At 35.7% G+C, this 20,610-nt stretch overlaps 1 protein-coding gene across 3 annotated transcripts in view; it reads left to right on the top strand.

The window, feature by feature from the left end:
• FAP (fibroblast activation protein alpha) overlaps positions 1-20,610 on the top strand; it is a 71,817-nt gene that overhangs the window by 19,412 nt on the left and 31,795 nt on the right. For 2 of the 3 annotated variants that reach the window (XM_003907540.4, XM_003907541.4), the window contains 8 exons: positions 3,171-3,243; positions 3,914-4,034; positions 4,974-5,128; positions 7,127-7,230; positions 9,047-9,182; positions 13,093-13,137; positions 19,947-20,051; positions 20,150-20,220. In XM_003907540.4, coding sequence (XP_003907589.1) covers positions 3,171-3,243; positions 3,914-4,034; positions 4,974-5,128; positions 7,127-7,230; positions 9,047-9,182; positions 13,093-13,137; positions 19,947-20,051; positions 20,150-20,220 — 810 coding nt within the window. The remainder of the gene's footprint in view (positions 1-3,170; positions 3,244-3,913; positions 4,035-4,973; positions 5,129-7,126; positions 7,231-9,046; positions 9,183-13,092; positions 13,138-19,946; positions 20,052-20,149; positions 20,221-20,610) is intronic. The other variant, XM_009182329.4, reaches the window with a different exon arrangement.

Here is a 20,610-nt window from a genome sequence, read left to right as displayed (position 1 = left end):
TATATATATATATATATGTATGTATGTTAACTGTTTGAAGCATTTACCGTTTAAAAGAAAAAATTAAATGGATGTGCAGATAGGCGAAGGATTGACGAAGAGAATTTCTGGCAGCAAGAAGAATATGTAAAGGCCTAAAAGGGGGAGGGAGAGCATTATGCGTTTGGGAAATGCAAAGTAGGTCAATTTGTTTGAAATTGAGGGAGGGGCCTGCTGACTAGTAGGAGGTGGTGTAAGGTTGGGGAACAGCCAAGCCAGGAAGCATAGGCCAAATAATAATGAGGAAATCATTAAAATGAGTTTAGATCTTTCTTTCTGATGACAATAAGGATTCATTCAAGGGTTTTAAATGGAAAATGACATGATCAGATTTGCACTTTAGAAAAATCACCCTGGCTAAGTTTGGACAATGAATTGCCTTAGCTACTCACCTTAATGTGATATCCTCTTTGCTGTTATATAAAAGGGGAAATAATTATATGGCTTGAAGAGGTATTGAAAAAAAACTTCTGGTCTATTTCCCCTTTTGTCTAGCAAGAGCACAATTTTTTTAAAAAAAAATTTATCTATCTGCTTCTTTCAAATGTTCAGAGAATTACTCTGATCTACTTAAACTGTCAAATTAAGAAATAGCAACTGCTTCTTAAAGTAGAATCTCAAATCCATCTAATGCATTCTGAGTCCTTCTTGCCTCTGAATCCATATCATCACCAAATTTTAAAAATATTTATTGAGCCCCTTCTATGTGAAACACATATAACAATGAGATGCAAATGAGCTTGGGGCACCAGCCCTACTCTTAAGATCTCTTTCTATTAGTGAGTGGGGAATCCTAGTCTTTCAGTCCAGTTTCTCAAGGCTCTCATCATGTCTTTGTTTTTCTTTTAATCATTTTGAAATTCTTTTGTTGAGGCTCGCCAAGTTGAACAGCATTCAAAAAAATGATAATCTTAATATTTTAATCATGGATTAGATAAGCTTTATGGCCTAAAATCGCATTAAATATTTAGTTTCTCTGCAGTGAATTTAATCAAATCACTATTTTTGTTTGTTTGTTTCTTTGTTTTCTGCACAACTATCTAGTATTTCAGATTTGGGGAGGGGGCGGTCAGGTAAATACAGCATAACTTAGGAAGTGAGGGATGGATGGCAAACTTGTTTGAGATTCCAGGCCTCCCTGAACACCACTAATTTCAAGTCTTTTTTATGCCTTTGAAGACTCTATAAAAATCTAGCATAGAGAAAATAAGACAGTACTGGTTTCAAGCTAGGTAGGCAAAACTGAGGAGATGAACGCCTTTGTAAAGCATCCTCCCTCGCCTTTTCTCATACCTTTACTGACTCAGAAAACAGAAAATGGCAGCTGTGGTGGCTTGAGACATGCGCTGAGATTTTTAGCTTAGTGCTGCCTGTGTGATTGCATAGATGATTCCACTGCGTGCAGAAAACTGAGACAATGTTACAGTATCAAAGGTAACAGGAGCTTGAGAACAAATTGTGAACCAGGTGAAGAACATCTTCTTCTTTTGTTTGAGACAGGGTCTCGCTCTGTCCCCCAGGCTGGAGTGCAGTGGTGTGATCTCGGCTCACCGCAACGTCCTCCTCCCGAGGTTAAGCAATTCTCCTGCCTCAGCCTCCTAAGTAGCTGGGATTACAGGCTTGTGCCACCACTGCTAATTTTTGTGTTTTTGTAGGTACGGGGTTTCTCCATATTGGCCAGACTGGTCTCGAACTTCTGGCCTTAAGTAATCCGCCGCCCAAAGTGCTGGGATTACTGGCGTGAACGAGCGGGCCAGGCCTGGGTCAATCTTTTAACCCGGCTCTCGCATCCCTTTCAACGTATTCCCGATCACCCAGGTGCCTGGTGCTCATGTACTGCCCTCTGGCGGCCAAGACTCTCATTGCAGAGCCAATGGTCACTTTCCACGGGAATCACTTTCCCCACTCAAAACTATGCCATGTTCCCTTGTTACTTGCTAGGTCTCATGCAAGCACCTAAAAAGTTACATGAAGGCAGTGTGTGTTACAGATCTTCACAATTGTCCAAACATTAAAAGAATGGGAAAGGCAGAAATGTCAGGCACATGTTAGGTCCAGGTTGGAGAGCTTTTTTTGGAGAGGTTGGGCTTTTTTGAGTCTCTTTTTTTTTTGGAGAGGTTGGGTCTTTTTTGAGGCTCTTCAAATTGTGCTTGGGCGGCAGGTCTTGCTTTGCTTTCCCATGAAGGCAGTCTTGATAAAACTGTTAATCCAATCTTCAAGATGACAAAAATCAAAAAGTAAGCATGACATCCTATGACTCTGTTACAGTTATAAAAATCTGAATGCATTCTTGCTGAAGAACTACAAAAGCTCCACAATGCAAGTCACTTAACTGAATACTTGCAGAGTGACTCTAAGCATCAAAGTGAGAGTTTTGGCCAATAGACTATTTGAAATTTCCCCATGGGTGGAGGACTTTACAAGCTTAAGGCATACTGCCCAGTATACAATCCGTTTTTCAGTTTAGCTTGAGATCAGATGTTCCTTTCCTTTTCTGATTTCAAGTCAGATCCCTGGGGAGATTGTCAAATGGCATCTTATTTTCAAAAATTTGAAATGCATATGCATTCACAGAGATGGGGGTTGTGAATGAGAATGTAGAAGAGCACATACTAAACTTCAGCACAATTATAGAATTTCAGAGCTGGAAGGCACTTCAGTGACCATTTCAGTCTAGTGTGTGCAAATTTTACAATCCCAGGGGTTAAAAGGACTTGAGTTTAATTCAAGGTCTGCCAAGAACTAGCAATGTGGTCTGAAAAAGTTCTATCAGCTCTCTAAGCCTCATATTTACTTTCTATAAAACGAAAGGATTGTATTAGATAATTTCTAGAGATGTTCTCCACTTTGACAGTCTGTAAGTATTTAATCCATTCACCTCACGATAAAGGTCAGAAAACTGACACCCAGAAAAGTTAAGTGACTCTTAAGTAACTACTGGAAGAACAGAAATCAACACCTATGTCTCCAGTTCTTCATTCCTGTATTCTTTTCATTAGGTTTGTAGGTGCAGAGGGAATGAGCCTTAATTTTAATTGTTTGTTTATTTTTTCTGTTTATACAGATTATTAATTTTTTTGCATTAAACAGCAAGATTTGTTGTTTTTCTTTCTTTCTTTCTTTCCTTCTAGAGAATTTGTAAGAGGAAATGAGCTTCCTCGTCCAATTCAGTATTTATGCTGGTCGCCTGTTGGGAGTAAATTAGTAAGTGTTTAAATTTTTGAAGTGTTTAATCATGTAAATAAAAGAGGAGCCATTTGATTTTGGCCTTTGTTAAATTTCCCTGCCTGAAAGAAAAAAAAAATACATTCATGACTATTTTAGTGGTTAAAAACGGGAAGAGTTTTGATAAATTGAAACCCATCTGAGAATTCCGCAAAATCTCAAGCTCATGGATAGACTTCTTTAAATATAGCAGTCAAAAACTTTATCCTTATACTCAGCCAGAATGCGTTGTGCCAGAAAGCTCAGGAAAAATATGGTTTTCACAAGTTTCCCAGACTAGCTTCAGACAACATGAAATTTGGTCCAAGCTCTTATTTAAGGACTCTAAATAAAGATTAGATCTGGCTAGCTATTAATATTCAGAGATTTATTTGACTTTCTGTCAATATACATAATTATTTATTTGGGGGTAATGAAACAACTAAGAAAATAATAGGCTTTACTTTTTATTTCATTCAGACTTTAAAATTTATAATTGATGTTAATGTAAGGTGGTTGGATTTTTTGACCTATTAAAATGATATTTTAGTTGTGAATCTTTTTTGTATCTTTATTACCACTCTGTTTAAAGGTATTAGAGGAATAACTAAAACAAATATACAGCCTTCATTTAATTTGTTGGGGAATTTCCCCTTACCACCACTTCTAGGCATATGTCTATCAAAACAATATCTATTTGAAACAAAGACCAGGAGATCCACCTTTTCAAATAACATTTAATGGAAGAGAAAATAAAATATTTAATGGAATCCCAGACTGGGTTTATGAAGGTAAGCTGTATTCCTTTTCTACTGTTAATGCTTTAGGCTTTTAGTTTAAAATAATTTCATATATTTAGTAAGATTTAGATGAGTAGTATCTTATTTCCATGAAGGGTAGCATTGCTGAAAATTGTCTGTAGGTTACAAATAGGGCATACGTATTTTAAAAGAACAAATTGTGGTTATCAGAAGACTGGTAGAATTGATTTTCATTAACATTACTATGAAGTAGTAGTAATGATTTATAATCCAAAAAAGTATATGGTCCTCAGGTGCTGCATTAGTACATTTTCTCATGTTTACTTTTTCTTTAGAAAAACAATTTTTTTTTTCAAAACTAAACAACTGTCTATATTATCTTATGGGAAAATATTTTTACTTTCTGATACTCTGTTGATTTTGTTCTCATTCTTGGTAATGTAGAATTCAGGAATTAACTGGACTTTAAAAAGACTTCTAGTCTCTACCTATCTATCTATCTATCTATCTATCTATCTATCTATCTATCTATCTATTTATCTAAACTAACTCTGTTTTTTTGCTTTTTTTTTTAATTCCTAGGAGGGAAATGTAACTTTCAATGTTTATGCCACTCTCTAGTACAATTACAGTTCTTTCTGTTTTGGCTGTTTTAGGTGACTAAAAAACCTGAAGCTGCCCTGAAAGAAAAAATTAATTATTGCCGATGTGTTTATTATTCATTTAAAAAATTACATTTCTGATTAATGTCATTTTCTAACAAGGCTAATTGATGTTTGACATAGAGTAAAAGGTTAAACTATTCCTCTTAACTCAGATTATGTAATTTTTTTAATAACCAAAGTATGACATATGTCACATCCACATTAAATAAATTATTTCAGTTGATAAATAGCTATTCAGAAGTATTTACAATGATTTTAAGAGTAAGATGTAATTATAGTTAATATCCTAGTACTTATTTTTCAGAGGAAATGCTTGCTACAAAATATGCTCTCTGGTGGTCTCCTAATGGAAAATTTTTGGCATATGCGGAATTTAATGATACAGATATACCAGTTATTGCCTATTCCTATTATGGCGATGAACAATATCCCAGAACAATAAATATTCCATACCCAAAGGTATGTTGAATACTTTCAGCAGATGCTTTCATTTTCCTGGTATCAAAATGAGCAATGATTTACCATGAGTGAAGGTGGGATCAACAAATTTGGAGAGCTTCTTATCCTTGTGCATTGTAAGGCAAACATTGTACTGTGCTCTATTATTTATGTGGACATCTGTTGCTTTGGACATCTGGTTGTGCTGGATGAAGTAGTCTTTGCAAAATCTATTGCAGAATCTTTGAAAAACATATGGTCTTGATCATGGAGGAAAAACAAGCTTAACTTAATTTTAATTTTTTTTCATATTTCATGCTCCAAATTCAGGGTAAAGTTCTGTTTTGCAATTCTCTCTTGAATTCTCATGTAAATGCAAACTAGAATAAGAAATACAAATGTTGAATTTGATGTTTCTGTCAGGTAGAAGCAGGCATGGGTTATGATCTTTTCAGGATATACAAGATAGGTTAAATTTGTAAGTCTCAATTTCTCCCTTGAAGGAATTAGATATGGTGTGAGCCCATAGTTTTTTGAATATTTAACATTGTAGAGTTGTTATACATTCTTTTTATCCAGTCTTACGTCTGGAGGGAGGAGACCTCAGTGTGCAGTAGGAGAATGGGTTATGTCTCAGTGAAGAAGCATTATATCCTAATTTCAGTGTAAAAATGGTATCAGAAAAAATAGAATCAAAGTACAAATTCACCTCTTGCACAAGGAATCGGATGCGATTTTAGAATTACTTCTTTGTTCTTTGGATCCTATTCCTTTTACTCGCCAAGAGGAACATTGTCATGGCTGGACACAGTGGGTCCCTGTGTGACAAAGATGGATGGATGTGGCATACACACAAATGAATTCTAAGCAAGCCAAAGTGGCCATAGAGAGAGAAATAGAATTGCAGACAGTCTAATATTTATGTTAAAAGTCTAAAAGCTGTGTAAAAATGCTAAAAGCTGGAGATGTTTGGGAGAGGCCTAGCATTTTGGGGAGACCCAAGATGTAAAAGAACTCAGATCTTTGGGAGGACCTAAGGGAGCAGGAAGAGATGGGGAACCCAGAACCGAAAAGTGACTGGCACTGATTGGGAAGTTGGGACCCACATTCTCATATTTCCTTGAGGCTTAAAGTTGCTAAAACATCTGGCATTAGGTGGAGATGTGGGACAATTCCAAAAAACTAAGGGAGCCCCTGATAAACTTGGGAGTGAAACAGGGAGGTCCTAAGGGAGATTGAACAGTTCTTTGGATGAATTCAAACAGCACTGAGTCATTAAATACTGTGTACCTACATTTCATAAATTTAAGTTTTATTACAACTGCAAGATTCTCTCTTTCTACGGTAAAATAACAGAGAAACTCTAAGAAACTGTCTAGGTATGAGCTATACTGTCATGTAAATTTTAAGTATGCAGTAGTATAGAAAGCACAAAACAAGAAAAGTATAAATCTCATGGATACTTCATTTGGAGGTGAAATTTCCCTCATCTTTTGGAGATGGTGGCAGTAATAATACAAGCAGGTAGGAGACTGAGCATTTGGTGATTGTCCTAGACCAAATCATATGGCAAAAGCAAAAAATGTCTTTCATTTATTTTTTCTTTCTGTTCTTCTCTCAAATTAATCCCCCTCTGAACTCTCCTTGGTATACAGAGATATGATTATTATTATAATTATCCCAACAATAAAAATGAGAGAGCTCCGTCTTGGAAATCAGAAAAGAGAATATGGTTCACAGAACTGCACTTTCATATCCAAAATGATTTTCCCTATGAATTAAAGCTCTCTCATTAGGCATTTAAAACACCTATTTTCACTCTGGTTGACGCAACATTTGTAATTGCCCTGCAGGTAAAATTGAAATGAAATTCTTGTCATGTTATAAATAGAATGTATTCCACAGTGATATACATAAGATTATTCACTTAGAAAAATGTGTCTAAATTCCTACAATTTATTTAAAATGTTGGTGATAATTGGAATTTTAGGAGGTTATATATCTCAATTTTTTTGGCAGGCCGGAGCTAAGAATCCTTTTGTTCGGATATTTATTATCGATACCACTTACCCTGCATATGTAGGTCCCCAGGAAGTGCCTGTTCCAACAATGATAGCCTCAAGGTAATTAATCTCAGATCCCTCCCATCTTTCTATCCTACATTCTAGTGAGTTTATGCTGTGCATGCTAGAAGCAAAAACAAATAAGTAAATAAGAGTTGCACACAAAGCTAAAGACATACAAAATTAAAGGTGACAAATAAGTTTCCTTAATTGGTTTTTCAAAATTAGCCCTTTTACACATATAAATGTGACCTCAGTGATCAATCTAAGTGAAACCTTCCTCAGATGTACAGATGTGAACTTGGGACAAGCAAGCAGATAGTAAAATTATGCATGCCCTTACCCTGGCTTCTTTCAAGTTTGGCTGACTTTATCTCAAGCCAGGATTTGGGGATCTATGTGGATCACATGTGTATGGTAAATAAGAGAAGATAAGCTGACCCTCTCCAAAAATTAGCATTTTTCCCTATGAAGCAGGCTATTCTCATTTATCTGGTTTTAGAGTTGTCTAGAGATGAACTGTAGGCAGGCAGAGACGTGAAGCGTTCTCACTTCCCTAGCATGATGCCCTATGTCTCATTGTCTGATTAGTCCAGATTACAGCAAACTTCAGTCAGTCCTCTGTAGTCTTTCTGGTTGAAGTGGCTAAGGGGAAGAGGTGCCCAGGCCCTGCCTGTTGGGCTTTCTTAACACTTCCCAATGCCTAGCGGGCCAAGCTTGGGTCTTCTCCTTCTGCCTCATGAAGAATAGCCAAGATCAAGTGACTGATCATTAATAGGGTTTAAAAGAACCCCATGAGAGGCTTCCACTGGGCCTTGCTGAGTCCACTCATGTATAATCAAACGTGACTTTACATTTTTGAATTATCTGCTCTTCCCCACCCTGATCGAGTGGATAAAAACTTAACTCAATACATCATTTTTTTTAAAGTGTCATTCTCCATAGGTGGCAAATGAGCAAAATACAAGGATTCCAGAGGCTTGTTTGAACAGCTGTAAAATACTAACAATAAAATAGTAGTAGCAAACATATTCTGAACACTCATCATGTAGCAGACATAGTTCTTAAGTGGTTTAAGCCCTGTCAGCTAATCTTTACAGCAATCTTTAAAACAGGTAATATTATTATTCTGATGTTATATAAAAATAGAATAGTTAAGTAACTGGCCTAAAGGTATATAACTATTAGGACACAAAGCCCAGATTTGAGCCTGAGGCCCCTTGCAGCTCTGTGATTTCCTTTACATCAATTTTCCAGAAGTTTGTGATTCATTTTATGTTGATGTTCTCTACCTACTAGTTCATCCTCAGAGTCATGGAATCATTGCTGCCATTCACTGACATCTAGTATGTGCCAAACACTATTTGAGTTGTTTCGCATGCATCATCTGTGATTTATTCCACAAGCCTGAATTTCAATACCTGACCATAATCACAGCTAAAACAGCTTCCAACATGAATCCGCCAGGAGACAAAGATTATCCTTTTATCACACTTGTCTCTCTCTCAACTAATTATAAGGTGAAAAATTGAGTTTACTTGTGCAAAATGCCAGTTTAATGCTTTTTTTCCCCTCTAGATTGATCAGTAGCTTTGGCATTATGTTTTAAATTCTTTTCTAAGATGTTAAAATCCAGAAACGGGGAGAAAACTCACATATGAAATGATTTCATTAGATGAAGAAAGTCTCATAGAAATTTTTTAAGTAGAGCTATTTAAACTTTCTCTCCGGAGAAAGGAATGTTTTTTCTTCCTTAGCTATTAAATAAGTATTGTATCTTAATGACATATATTCTTCAGAAAACAAAAATTAAGAAATTATTGTTTGTGTGAAACTGGTTTATGGTTGTGACTACCTGTTTCTCTTTTATTTGCAGTGATTATTATTTCAGTTGGCTCACGTGGGTTACTGATGAACGAGTATGTTTGCAGTGGCTAAAAAGAGTCCAGAATGTTTCGGTCTTGTCTATATGTGATTTCAGGGAAGACTGGCAGACATGGGATTGTCCAAAGGTACAGTATATTAAGATCACAGATACATATTTCTGAAGATCAAGGCACAATAGTGGGGATTCATCTACAGCTAACATTTTATGTTGTAAAGCCAGGATTACTGCATTCAACTACCAACTGCTTTGCAAAAAAGCACTCAGTATTCACGGGTCCATCATTTTATTAAATAAATAGGATGCCTTTTATTTTCTTGAATGACTTAAACCTTGAAATTGAATAGCCAAAAATTAAAAATGGGACAACATGACATCGGGAAAATCAGATATCTGGTTCTCAATTATGATGGTAAACCAGCCTTTTGACATTATAACATTGGCAGTCCAATAAACAGCAAAATAATGCAGATGAAACCATAACATGGGTCTACTAGGTAAATATATATGTTTTAAACAAAAGAACCAGAGAAGAAATGCAAATGGGGCATGCATGTTCTATTCAATATTAAAAATGAAAAATTATAAAGGAAATGGATATTATCAAAGGAAATCCAGATATTCTGATTTCTTTTTTTTTTTTTTTTTTTTGAGATGGAGTCTCACTCTGTCGCCAGGCTGGAGTGTAATGGGTGATCTGGCCTCACTGCAACCTCCATCTTCCAGGTTCAAGTGATTCTCCTGCCTCAGCCTCCTGAGTAGCTGGGACTACAAGCATGCACCACCACGCCCAGCTAATTTTTTAATTTTTAGTAGACATGGGGCTTCACCATGTTGGCCAGGATGATCTCGATCTCTTGACCTCATGATCCGCCCACCTCAGCCTCCCAAAGTACTGGGATTACAGGTGTGGGCCACAACACCCCACCCAAATATTTTGATTTTAAAATCAAATGAGAATTACTGAGAATGTGACATAAGATATTAGACCAAATTATTCTGTTATCAAGTTATCTTAGGACAGTACCCGATATCTACTAATTTTGGGCAAGAAAAGCCTTGAAAACTAAGCACAGATTTATTGTTGAGTTTTAATTGTTTCTGTTGCTCAAATTCAAACATAATCTGTTGAATTAATGAGTCAGAAAAACTGCTTAACCAATGTATAAACTTTAAAATAAGCCTGTTCTTAATTACTCACATTAGAGTCTAAGAGATACAAAATGTTTTCTTTAAATAGGATATTTGATGGGTACATTTCATGAGGCTTCTAATTATGAAGAAATGTTTCATTAAAACAAATATAGAATAATCATATTTTATAAAGTAAAAAGAAAAGCACAGAACAATCAAAGTAAATCACTAAATTTCATCTAGAAATTAGGACATTATGTTTTGCAAGAAAAAAGTCATATGAGTCTGTTTGGAAATATATCAGGACTATAATAGTCAACATTACTCAGGCTAAAAATATTTTTTTAAATCACTACTGTGTCTGTGAGAGGCTTGACTAATTTTGATGGAATATGCTAGAAGCGTATTTTTATCTTATATATATTTTGATATACAAAGCAGGAAGATTTTGGCTTTAATGCAGTATCATAGGCAAAGAAAGGATAGACTAATCTTGATTATGCTAGTTAATTAGAAACAATTGGTCTGATTAGTCAGCTTTGGGTGACTATATCTTTAAACTTTTCAATGAATCTAGGTATTAGGGACTATTGCTTTAATTTTATTAGTTTGAACATGATGAGATTTATAATTTAGACACAATTTTTAGCTTCTAAAACTAGGAATTTTAAAACTGTGATTGCTTTGAAATCTGAAATTCTAATTTATCAAAATCTGAGACAACTTTAATCCAAACTGACAGAACATTTAAGATGCTCATTCAATGAGGTGTGGAAGTCCCTGGAATATAAACTTTAGTTTTACAGCCAGAAAACAGTGCTTAAATTTAGAATATCATGTTTGAATAACCTTAGAATTTCTAAACACCTCTGTTTCAAAATAGTTTGATAAATACATGCAACACATTTTGAGATTTGAGAACAACAGTGTTGAATTTCCCAGAAACCATCCTCATGACTGATGTGTGTGTATGTGTGTGTCTGTGTGTGTGTGTGCACGCACTATGAAAACAATATTTAAGGTTAAGTGACCCAGCAACATTTTATTCATGCTGAGAGTCACGCCCAAAACAAAGAGGCAAAGAAAACTGATAACAATGACTTGTAATAAATTATAATAGTGAGATTTATTAAGAAGTTTGTAGTTAGGGGAAGAAACATCTTTTATATTATGCTTCCTCCTCTGAAAAGGGAATTAAAATTAATTTTACTTTTATGTCTAAAAATAATAAATCCAAAAAGTTTCACTATTTTTTCCAAGTCTTATCTTACTTGTTCTCTCTGAGGCGTTGGCCTATCCCTATAAGAGAAAATCCAGACTGTGTTCTTAAAATTTGTTATTCCCCTGCCTTTTATGACAGTACACCCTCTCATGGTTCTCCTTCTGCTTCATTGACTGTTCTTTTCCTTTCCAGCTCTTCTTCTGACTTCTCTAGAAATCTTATTATTCTCCAAGTTAATGTATTTGCAAGGTAGGCTAACTGCTGTAACAACAACAATAAAAACCTCCAATCATTCAGTTGGTTAATACAGTAGAAATTTATTGCACATTCATGTAACCATCCAATAGTGAGTCCAGGTAAGTGGGGTATGGTGGGGGTTGGGGAATGGTGTACTCTGCTCCATATAGTCATTCAGGAACCCAGGTGATGGCATTTCTGCTAACTGGCTTCCAACACTATTCCAAAGTTGGTCAAACCTGAGCATCAACATCCAGTTGAGGGATGGAGAAAAGAATGAAGGATAATGTAAGAGAGGCTTTTATGGGCTAGGCCCAAAAGCAACCCATTTCTGTTCACACACCATTGACTAGAACTTATCAAATAACCACAGTCAACTGAAGGAAGGCTGAGAAATACATTTCCTACCCGTATCCCTAGCAAAAAGAGGAAATGGTCTGCTGATTATCCTGCTGTCTGTCTCAACTCTGTATTTATTCACTTTGGGTAATTTTAATCTATACCAGAGTTTTTTGGTATACTTGCCAATAACTCTCAGACTTATTTCTGAGGATTTGAACTTTTCAATATGCATGGCTTCATTTTCTCTGTTCCATTCTCAATGCCTTGAGTTTGATTAGAGTCTTTATCATTCTTTTCCCAAACACTACAATAGCCTTCCAGTTGGTCTCTCTACCTCCTTCCCTCTTACCCACTTTTAGTTTATCCTCTGCATCATGTTCATAATTTTATTTTCCAAATTGTGAATTGGAAGACCTTCAAAAGATTTACCAAACAGGAGAAATTGAAACTTTTTAGGGTGCCATAAAGTTTCTCCAAGATCTTGCTCATAAACATGCATTCTCCTTCATCTTCTAACTCTTTCCTGTAGTCACTCTCCACTCAGCCATACTGAACCATCTGTTGGGTGACTAAGCTGGTCTGGTCTCTATGCTATTTATTTTACCTAGAATGTTCTTCTTTTTCTAATTATTTGTCTAGAAAAGTCTAGTCATTCTTTTAGGATTACTAAATGTTTGTTCAGTAAATAATCAATTACATTATGTTAAAATATAACCCAAAATAAGATTCAGTGCAAATTTTAAAATTTTAGCTACTTCATGGGACCCAGAAAAGAAAGAATTTAACTTAAACTCCACTGTTTTACCTACACCACATCAAGTGGATTGTGCTGGGCCTCCATAGATGTTGTGATAATTCCAAGTCACTGCCTCATGGAAGGTTTAGACATAATTATTAAGGATCTGCAATAAAATTACCCATGTATATACAACAGTGCTGTTATATGAGAGTTTTAATATTGTCCTTTTAAACTCAAATAAGTTAGTTGACTAGTAATGGTACACTCTGATCAGGCAGCTTAACTGTTTCCAAATGTCCAGATTATATTTAGGAAAAAAATGTTCTCCTAATACTGTGTTCGATGTGATCTTTTGTCTTTTAGACCCAGGAGCATATAGAAGAAAGCAGAACTGGATGGGCTGGTGGAGTATGATTTTGCTATCTTTTTCTTATGTAAATTTCAAATGAAATTTGACAGATTCTCAGCTATCAAAGGACTATTTGCAATGTACCCAAACTGGCACTACTTATTTTCATAGAAAAAATAGCAAGGTATAAAACATATAGGTAGTGATCTCTTGAGTGATTTTGTGCCAGACAATTTCAATGTCCATCTTTTTAGAATTCTATTGAAAATAACTCATACTCCTCATGTTCCAATTTTAAGTTTGTCAACTGAATCCTTGATATCTAGAACTAATATTACTTTTTAAACAAATACAATATAGATCATTTTTCTAAAGTAAACAAAATCCCTGATCTGTTAAAATAATCTTAATAATTACTAGCCATCTGAATCTAAAAAAATAAATACATTGGGTATCCTTGTAATTTAAAGACAATCTACCTCTTATTAAACTTCATATAACATGTACTAAATTTCATATATGTATACTCCTTCCAGTATTTAATGATTTGGTAACAAACAGGAAAACGTGTGTTTTGTTTTTTGTGATCATTTATATTTGGAAGTTTAGGATAGATTTATTCAATAATTGATTAGGATTTTTAAGGTAAAAATGATGCTTGAGGTAAATACCAATTGTATTTTATATCATATATGAAGAATAAAAATTAAGACAAGAGAATAAGTGAAGGTTAGTAGATGCTGCCACTTACCACAAACACAAAATTCAATTCAATTAGTATTTGAAGACGAAAGGCTACTTCTCTAAGATTTGGACGCATTATGCAATGAAAAAGGAAACTCTTAAGACCTGGTTTAACACATTAGCTCATGATCCAAGGACAAAAAAAAAAGTCAGAAATCAATTATAAGAGGATAAATTATATAAAAATTTAAACTTAAATTGGCTGGGAAAAAGATAAATTGTAAAGTGATAATCTTCAAATATTAAAAACTCTTAATTGTACACTTTTCTGGATCCAGTTGATTTTGGCTTACATGCTGTTTAATTTATACTCTGTGTTTAATTAAAGATACTGCAGTTTTATTCATTAACTAGGGAATAGTTACTTTATTTATTATATACAGTAAATGTAAATTACATTCTGTGGTAAAAAGATAATAAAGATAAGTATGTAATTCAGAAAAAAAAACCACTCCTATTTGAACTCACTTTTCTACTGTGCTAAATATCACAGGAAAAAAGAGTAGTATTCAGTGAAAGAAAAGTATTCTCTAAATTTTATAGATTCTTAATCTGAATCTCTGACTCTCACCTTTCAGAAAGGTAATTCTTAGATCGGTATTTGAAATTTTGAGGAAAAAAAGTTAATCTACCAATCCACTCCCATTACAAATATTTCTAGTAAAGAATGAAGAGAAGAAATAATGCTTGAAAATATTCTTTAGTCATGTTCTCCAAGATGATAATATAACTAGATTTACTATACAGTTATATGAATAATGTAATTTTATAATTATATCAACAATGATACCAACAACCCTTTCAAAGACATTATCTTGAGCATCTATACACATTTATTTTGAAAATGCTGCAGTGTTCAAAACACTCTGAAACACTTTAGAATGCATCTTTTGAAAGCTCATATTTATAAGCATCTTCAGCATCTTAATTTAAAAATCTGTATTGCATTAACCTTGCATTCTCATCAAATTGAGCTGAATGAATGAATGAATTGCCTGCAAAGCTTTAAAACTTTTTTTTCTCCCCCGCGACGGAGTCTCACTCTGTTGCCAGGCTGGAGTGCAGGGGCGTGATCTCCGCTCACTGCAAGCTCCGCCTCCCGGGTTCAAGCGATTCTCCTGCCTCAGCCTCCCGAGTAGCCGGGATTGCAGGCACCCGCCACCGCCCGAGCTAATTTTTGTATTTTTAGTAGAGACGGGGTTTCACCGTGTTAGCCAGGATGGTTTCAATCTCTTGACCTCGTGATCCGCCCGCCTCGGCCTTCCAAAGTGTTGGGATTACAGGCATAAGCCACCGCCCCCAGCCCAGTTGTAGAACTTTTTTAAAAAATACCCTCAGTGTCAGGAGATCGAGACCATCCTGGCTAACACGGTGAAACCCGGTCTCTACTAAAAATACAAAAGAAATAGTTGGGCATGGTGGCGGGCGCCTGTAGTCCCACTACTCTGGAGGCTGAGGCAGGAGAATGGCGTGAACCCGGGCGGCGGAGCTTGCAGTGAGCCCAGATCGCGCCACTGCACTCCAGCCTGGGCGACAGAGCGAGACTCCATCTCAAAATCAAACAAACAAACAAACAAACAAACAAAATACCCTCAGTGGAGGCACATATGCCTCCTTTGAGAGAAGATGAGGTCCTTACACTAAATCAAAAGTCATTCCCAACTAAATGGCATGAGCCACCGTGCCCAGTCCCGCTGAAGAACTTTTTTAAAAAAATACCCTCTCCTTTGGGAGAAGATGAGGTCTTCGTATTAAATCAAAAGTCATTCCCAACTAAATCTAGAGAGTAAATGAGTTACTTATCTGGGACTTGTGATTTTTGTGCCAGATCATTTTAATATTCATAGTTTTATAATTCTATTGGGAGCAACTTATTTTTATATACTAATCTCAATCTCTTCACATGTATTCAGTAGTCAGTAAAACTTCTAAATTCCAGAAGACAAATTATCAAAAATTATTTGCAATGATTGTTTTCAAGAGTAAGTTTACACTCTCCCAAGACACCTGCTTTAAATGGATTATTAATTAGCTTTTGTAAGTTCTGATATGCCTTTTGAAAAAATCTGGCCACAATTTTGTATAGCCATAACTCATATGTAATAATATATTGTATATTTAATAGCTTCCTTTGACCTATAATGAAACTAGTGGCTTAATAAAATTAACCAGAAAAAAACTAGAAATGTGTATGTATTTCAGACATTCGTTCAAGTAACATTTATAGGGTCTTTAGATAAAGTATACATGCTAGTCATATTAGTATAAATTTTAAAAGCTATTTTTGATATGTGGTTTCTTTTGAACTTGTCAGAGATATTTAAAATGGAAAAAGACTCTCAGAAATCACCTAATGAATTAGAAAAGGGAGATTAAATGTCTAGTTAAAAGTAACTGGTCTGTTAGTTGCAGGCACAGAACTAGCAAATAGGTTTGCTGAGAACTTTACTTACCACTTTTTCCCTCCAGCACTGGCACATCCAGTCTCTTAATTTAGGATTAAAAACCTAACTTCTTTTTTGGTATTTAATCAGGAAAAATAACAACAAACTTGCTTTTGAAACATTTTTTGTTTTGTTTTGTTTTGTTTTTTTGCTCTGTAGAGAACAGACAGAAAAGTGAAGAGTTAATCAAAGGAACCTAGTGCTTAGTTCCTTAAATCTGGAGAACAAGCACTGAAGGCATTATGCTTAGACTGCAAAGTCACACCAATTATTTTAAAATAATTTAAGCAACACACTACACCTTCTTTAGGCAGCTGGCAAAATCCCTTGGTTCAAAAAAAATGAATTTTCTTCTTGATGCTTGAAAGCTTGTGCTTTTGATTGAATGTGCACTCAGTTTAGGGCATCCGCTTTAGGTCATTTAACAGCTATGGCAAGATATTACATGGCAGTAAATAATCTCACCTTCCAGGTAAAATATTTTAAATGGCTTTGCACTTCATATAGAGATGAGTAATCTATCAAAAAATCTAAGCATGATAAAGAAACCAGTGTAAGGGCCTCATTAAAACTGAGGACAACTTAATGTGGGTGCTTATCTAGGGTCCAGGTATGACTTGCAAGAAGCACTTAACTCGGAACACTTTATGGGCCTAGCTCTAGCAAAATGAATGTGGACATATTTCACACTCTCTTTACCTCACCCAAGTTACCTGTTCATCTAAAGCAGCTGTCTTCAATGTGTGCAATGAAAGGGGAGAAGATAACAGTGCTTGCTTATCAGAAATATTCTTCCTGTTTGCCTGATTCTAATATCTTAAAACATAATGCTCTGCCCTGTTTTTTTTTTATTTTCAATAAAAATGAGATGTTAAGTTTTAATCTAGAACAAAGCTCCTTCAAAAGTCCTTTACTAACTGACTGCAGGCTTGCAGACAATTTTTCTTTTTACTGTGGTACCTTAAAAAATGTTGTGACTCAGATTTCATTTTAGTAATTAAGGCAATATAGAACCAAATTTTGTGTTTCACAACGAGGAATAAGAAGGAGACATAGGCTGGGTGCAGTGGCTCACACCTGTAATCCCAGCACTTTGGGAGGCCAAGGTGGGTGGATCACCTGAGGTCAGCCTGACCAACTGTAAATTAGCTGGGCATGGTGGTGCATGCCTGTAATCCTAGCTACTTGGGAGGCTGAGGCAGGAGAATCACTTGCACCCGTGAGATGGAGATTGTGATGAGCCAAGACCATGCTCTTTGCACTCCAGCCTGGGCAACAAGAATGAAACTCCATTAAAAAAAACAGAGGAGACATTGAAAGAGGTTACTAGTATGTATATTATCATTTAGATAAGAGGGTGAAATTTCATTCTGAAATGAAAGAAGGATTTTGTCAAACACTTATAGTAATAAAATTCTACCCACAAAATTGCTAATCAGAGTTTTCTATTCCTGGGCCTCTTGGTTGTAAATTTCACTTGGAAGCATTAGTCTCAATATGCAAAAGCCTACCAAGGTTGGTCTTATTATTAATGAAACTAACGCAGGAATCATGTAAGGAGGCAGCTGTTTCTCATTATTGCATTTTTTCATTTTAAAGAAAAACTTTAGACAAGTTAAAAGTAGTAGAGTTTATTTGAACACAAACAATTCATAAATCAGGCAGCACTCAGAACCAGAAGAGGTTCTGAGAGTTCTGTCCAGCAATGTGAGCTGCCACCTTTTATAGGCCAAACACAGAAGCAAGGTAGATAAATCACTGGTTGGCTACACTAGGAATCAGCCTTATTGGGTCATAGAGCCATGAGGCATCTACCTTATTTGGATATGGTGTGATATGATGGCTGCCTATGATTGGCTGAAACCCTTTTGCTGGACTTGTAGTTAGGTTTTGGATTGTATACGTACTAAGGTTGTGTTTCATTATATAGGAACTCAAATTATAGAGACAGCCTCAGGTTAATGGCCTTTTGCTTATTTGATTTAACTGATTTATTGATTCTAGGTAAATGTGGTAAGACTTAGGGTACTGTATTTGTTTCCTAGGGCTGCTATAAGTTATGGCAAACTTTGTGGCTTAAAACAACAGAAATTTATTCTCTCGTCATTCTGAAAGCTGGAAGTCAGAAATCATGATGTCAGCAGAGCCATGCTCCCTAGAAAGGCTCAAGAGAAGAATCCTCCCTGTCTCTTCTGGCTTCTCATGGCTCCTAGAAATCCCTGGGCATTCTTTGGTTCACAGCCGTATCACTTTAATCCCTGCTTCTGTCTTCACATAGCCTTCTTCCCTGTATCTCTCAGTGTCTCTTTGTGTCTTCCCCTCCTATGAGGACACCAGTCGTTAGAGTTAGGGCCCACTTTAATCCAGTATGAGCACATCTTCAATTTCTACCTTGATCACATCTGCAAAGACCCCATTTCCAAAATGGTTACATTCTGTGGCTCCACGTGGACATGAATTTTGGGGGAACTTAGTCCATTACAGACATCACATCAAATAAGTTGTATTTTAATGTCACATGATTATAATTATTTCATGAGAAATAATGATCAGTTGTATCAAAAAGGCATCAAATATGGGATCATCATTAAAGGAGCCTACAGTGACTTCCCCCGCTCTCTTCTTGCTCCACAATGGGTCTCACGTTAGGTCTCACCAGGATAGGTATTTTAGCTAAAAGATACTGGTAGCTTTTTGTTGCTGTTGCTTGATACAGTTCTCATGTGGAGGGATACCAACTAGAGAGAGCTGGCTTTAAATCTGCTCTGCATGATGTAGAGTAGCTCTTTCCTCATGTAATTCTTTTAATGATTTGCCATCATTTCACCAAACAATGACCAATGGAGAAAGAAAAGTCAGCAAATGTCAGACAAGCCAGTTAATTTTTTAATGGGAAATGTATGAAACTACTTTCAAAAATTTAGTGTAAGAACATTTGCAGAATTTCAGTTATCTCTATCATTTAGAATGTTGAAGTGTGACTTGTTCTGTTTCAAGGCACACTAAAGAGCCTAGCGTGCCTTAGGTAGTTAAGTGGTTCCCAGCAAGGTCTGCGTGGGGTTACCGGTTAGAGGTTAAACTAGGGCATTGAGGACAGTCTGCAGTCTGCTTCTTGTGCTCAAGGAGTAAACCTCTCCCAACGTAGGCAACCTTTTTCTCTCAAGTCCGGAAGCCCCTCCTCACCATTAAAAACTGTGGCTGGCAAGTCATGATCTTTTCATCTTCAAAATGTCTTCACTGAATGATTGGTATTAGGTGCTTGGCATCAGACAAATCAAGAATTAAAAGAGGTATAAGTCTTAACGAGCATCGGACTGTGGTCAAATACCTCATTTGAAGTTTTGTTTGGTTAAATATCAACATTCGTTTGTGATTCTTCCAACTCCGTTTCAAACCACATAACCTTCGACTTAGAAATTTAATCAAATTAAGCATTATGAATCCAGGGGTATGCAGTAGCAGCCAAGCAGTGGTTGGGATGTTCAAGTGCCTGTTAGAATCACTACATAAGCTGTTTATCTGAAAGAATGAGATTCCAGATGTGAATGACAGAAGACAGAGGAGGCAAGACATTCTGATTCCTCTAACTATGACCATACATCGCTTTTATATATTAAAACAAAATCTATGGTTTTAGTTTGGTTTGTCTTTTGAACATAACCTCTGTTAATTTTTTTCAGTTCTTTGTTTCAACACCAGTTTTCAGCTATGATGCCATTTCATACTACAAAATATTTAGTGACAAGGATGGCTACAAACATATTCACTATATCAAAGACACTGTGGTACGTTCCTTCCAAGATTTATCTCCTCAAAGATCATTCACTTGAGGTTGCTCAAATAACGCTCGGTTTCACACAACATAATGTTTGTCTTTTTATAGGAAAATGCTATTCAAATTACAAGTGGCAAGTGGGAGGCCATAAATATATTCAGAGTAACACAGGATTCACTGTAAGTATTGCACGAAGCGCGATGCACCATTCAGGTTTTAATTGGCACCGATGGACGTAAATGATACTGTACCAACTCTCTTAGTTAAGAAGATTTTTGTTACTCTATAATTCAGACAGTTGTGAGTTCATTTACAATTGTACATTTTAAATAACTAGTCAAAATGATTTTCTTTTGGAAAAAAGTCTTCAGTAGGTGATAATTTCTCTTCTGATATTTGGTAGGTAATTATATAAAAAGTATACAAATTTTAAGATAATAACTGGTTCTAAAGGCAAATTTTACCCTTCAGCACTTGAAGCAATGAGCAAGTTTCAAAATTCCCTGGAGGGCAGCCCATAGATATGGAGCATCTTTTGTAGTGATTCATTGTTATATAAGTTGAACATT

The sequence above is a fragment of the Papio anubis genome, chromosome 10, assembly GCF_008728515.1.
Source record: "Papio anubis isolate 15944 chromosome 10, Panubis1.0, whole genome shotgun sequence".
NCBI classification, from domain to species: Eukaryota; Metazoa; Chordata; class Mammalia; order Primates; family Cercopithecidae; genus Papio; species Papio anubis.
Note: the sequence above shows the minus strand (reverse complement) of the source record. Positions and strands in the feature narration are given on the sequence as shown.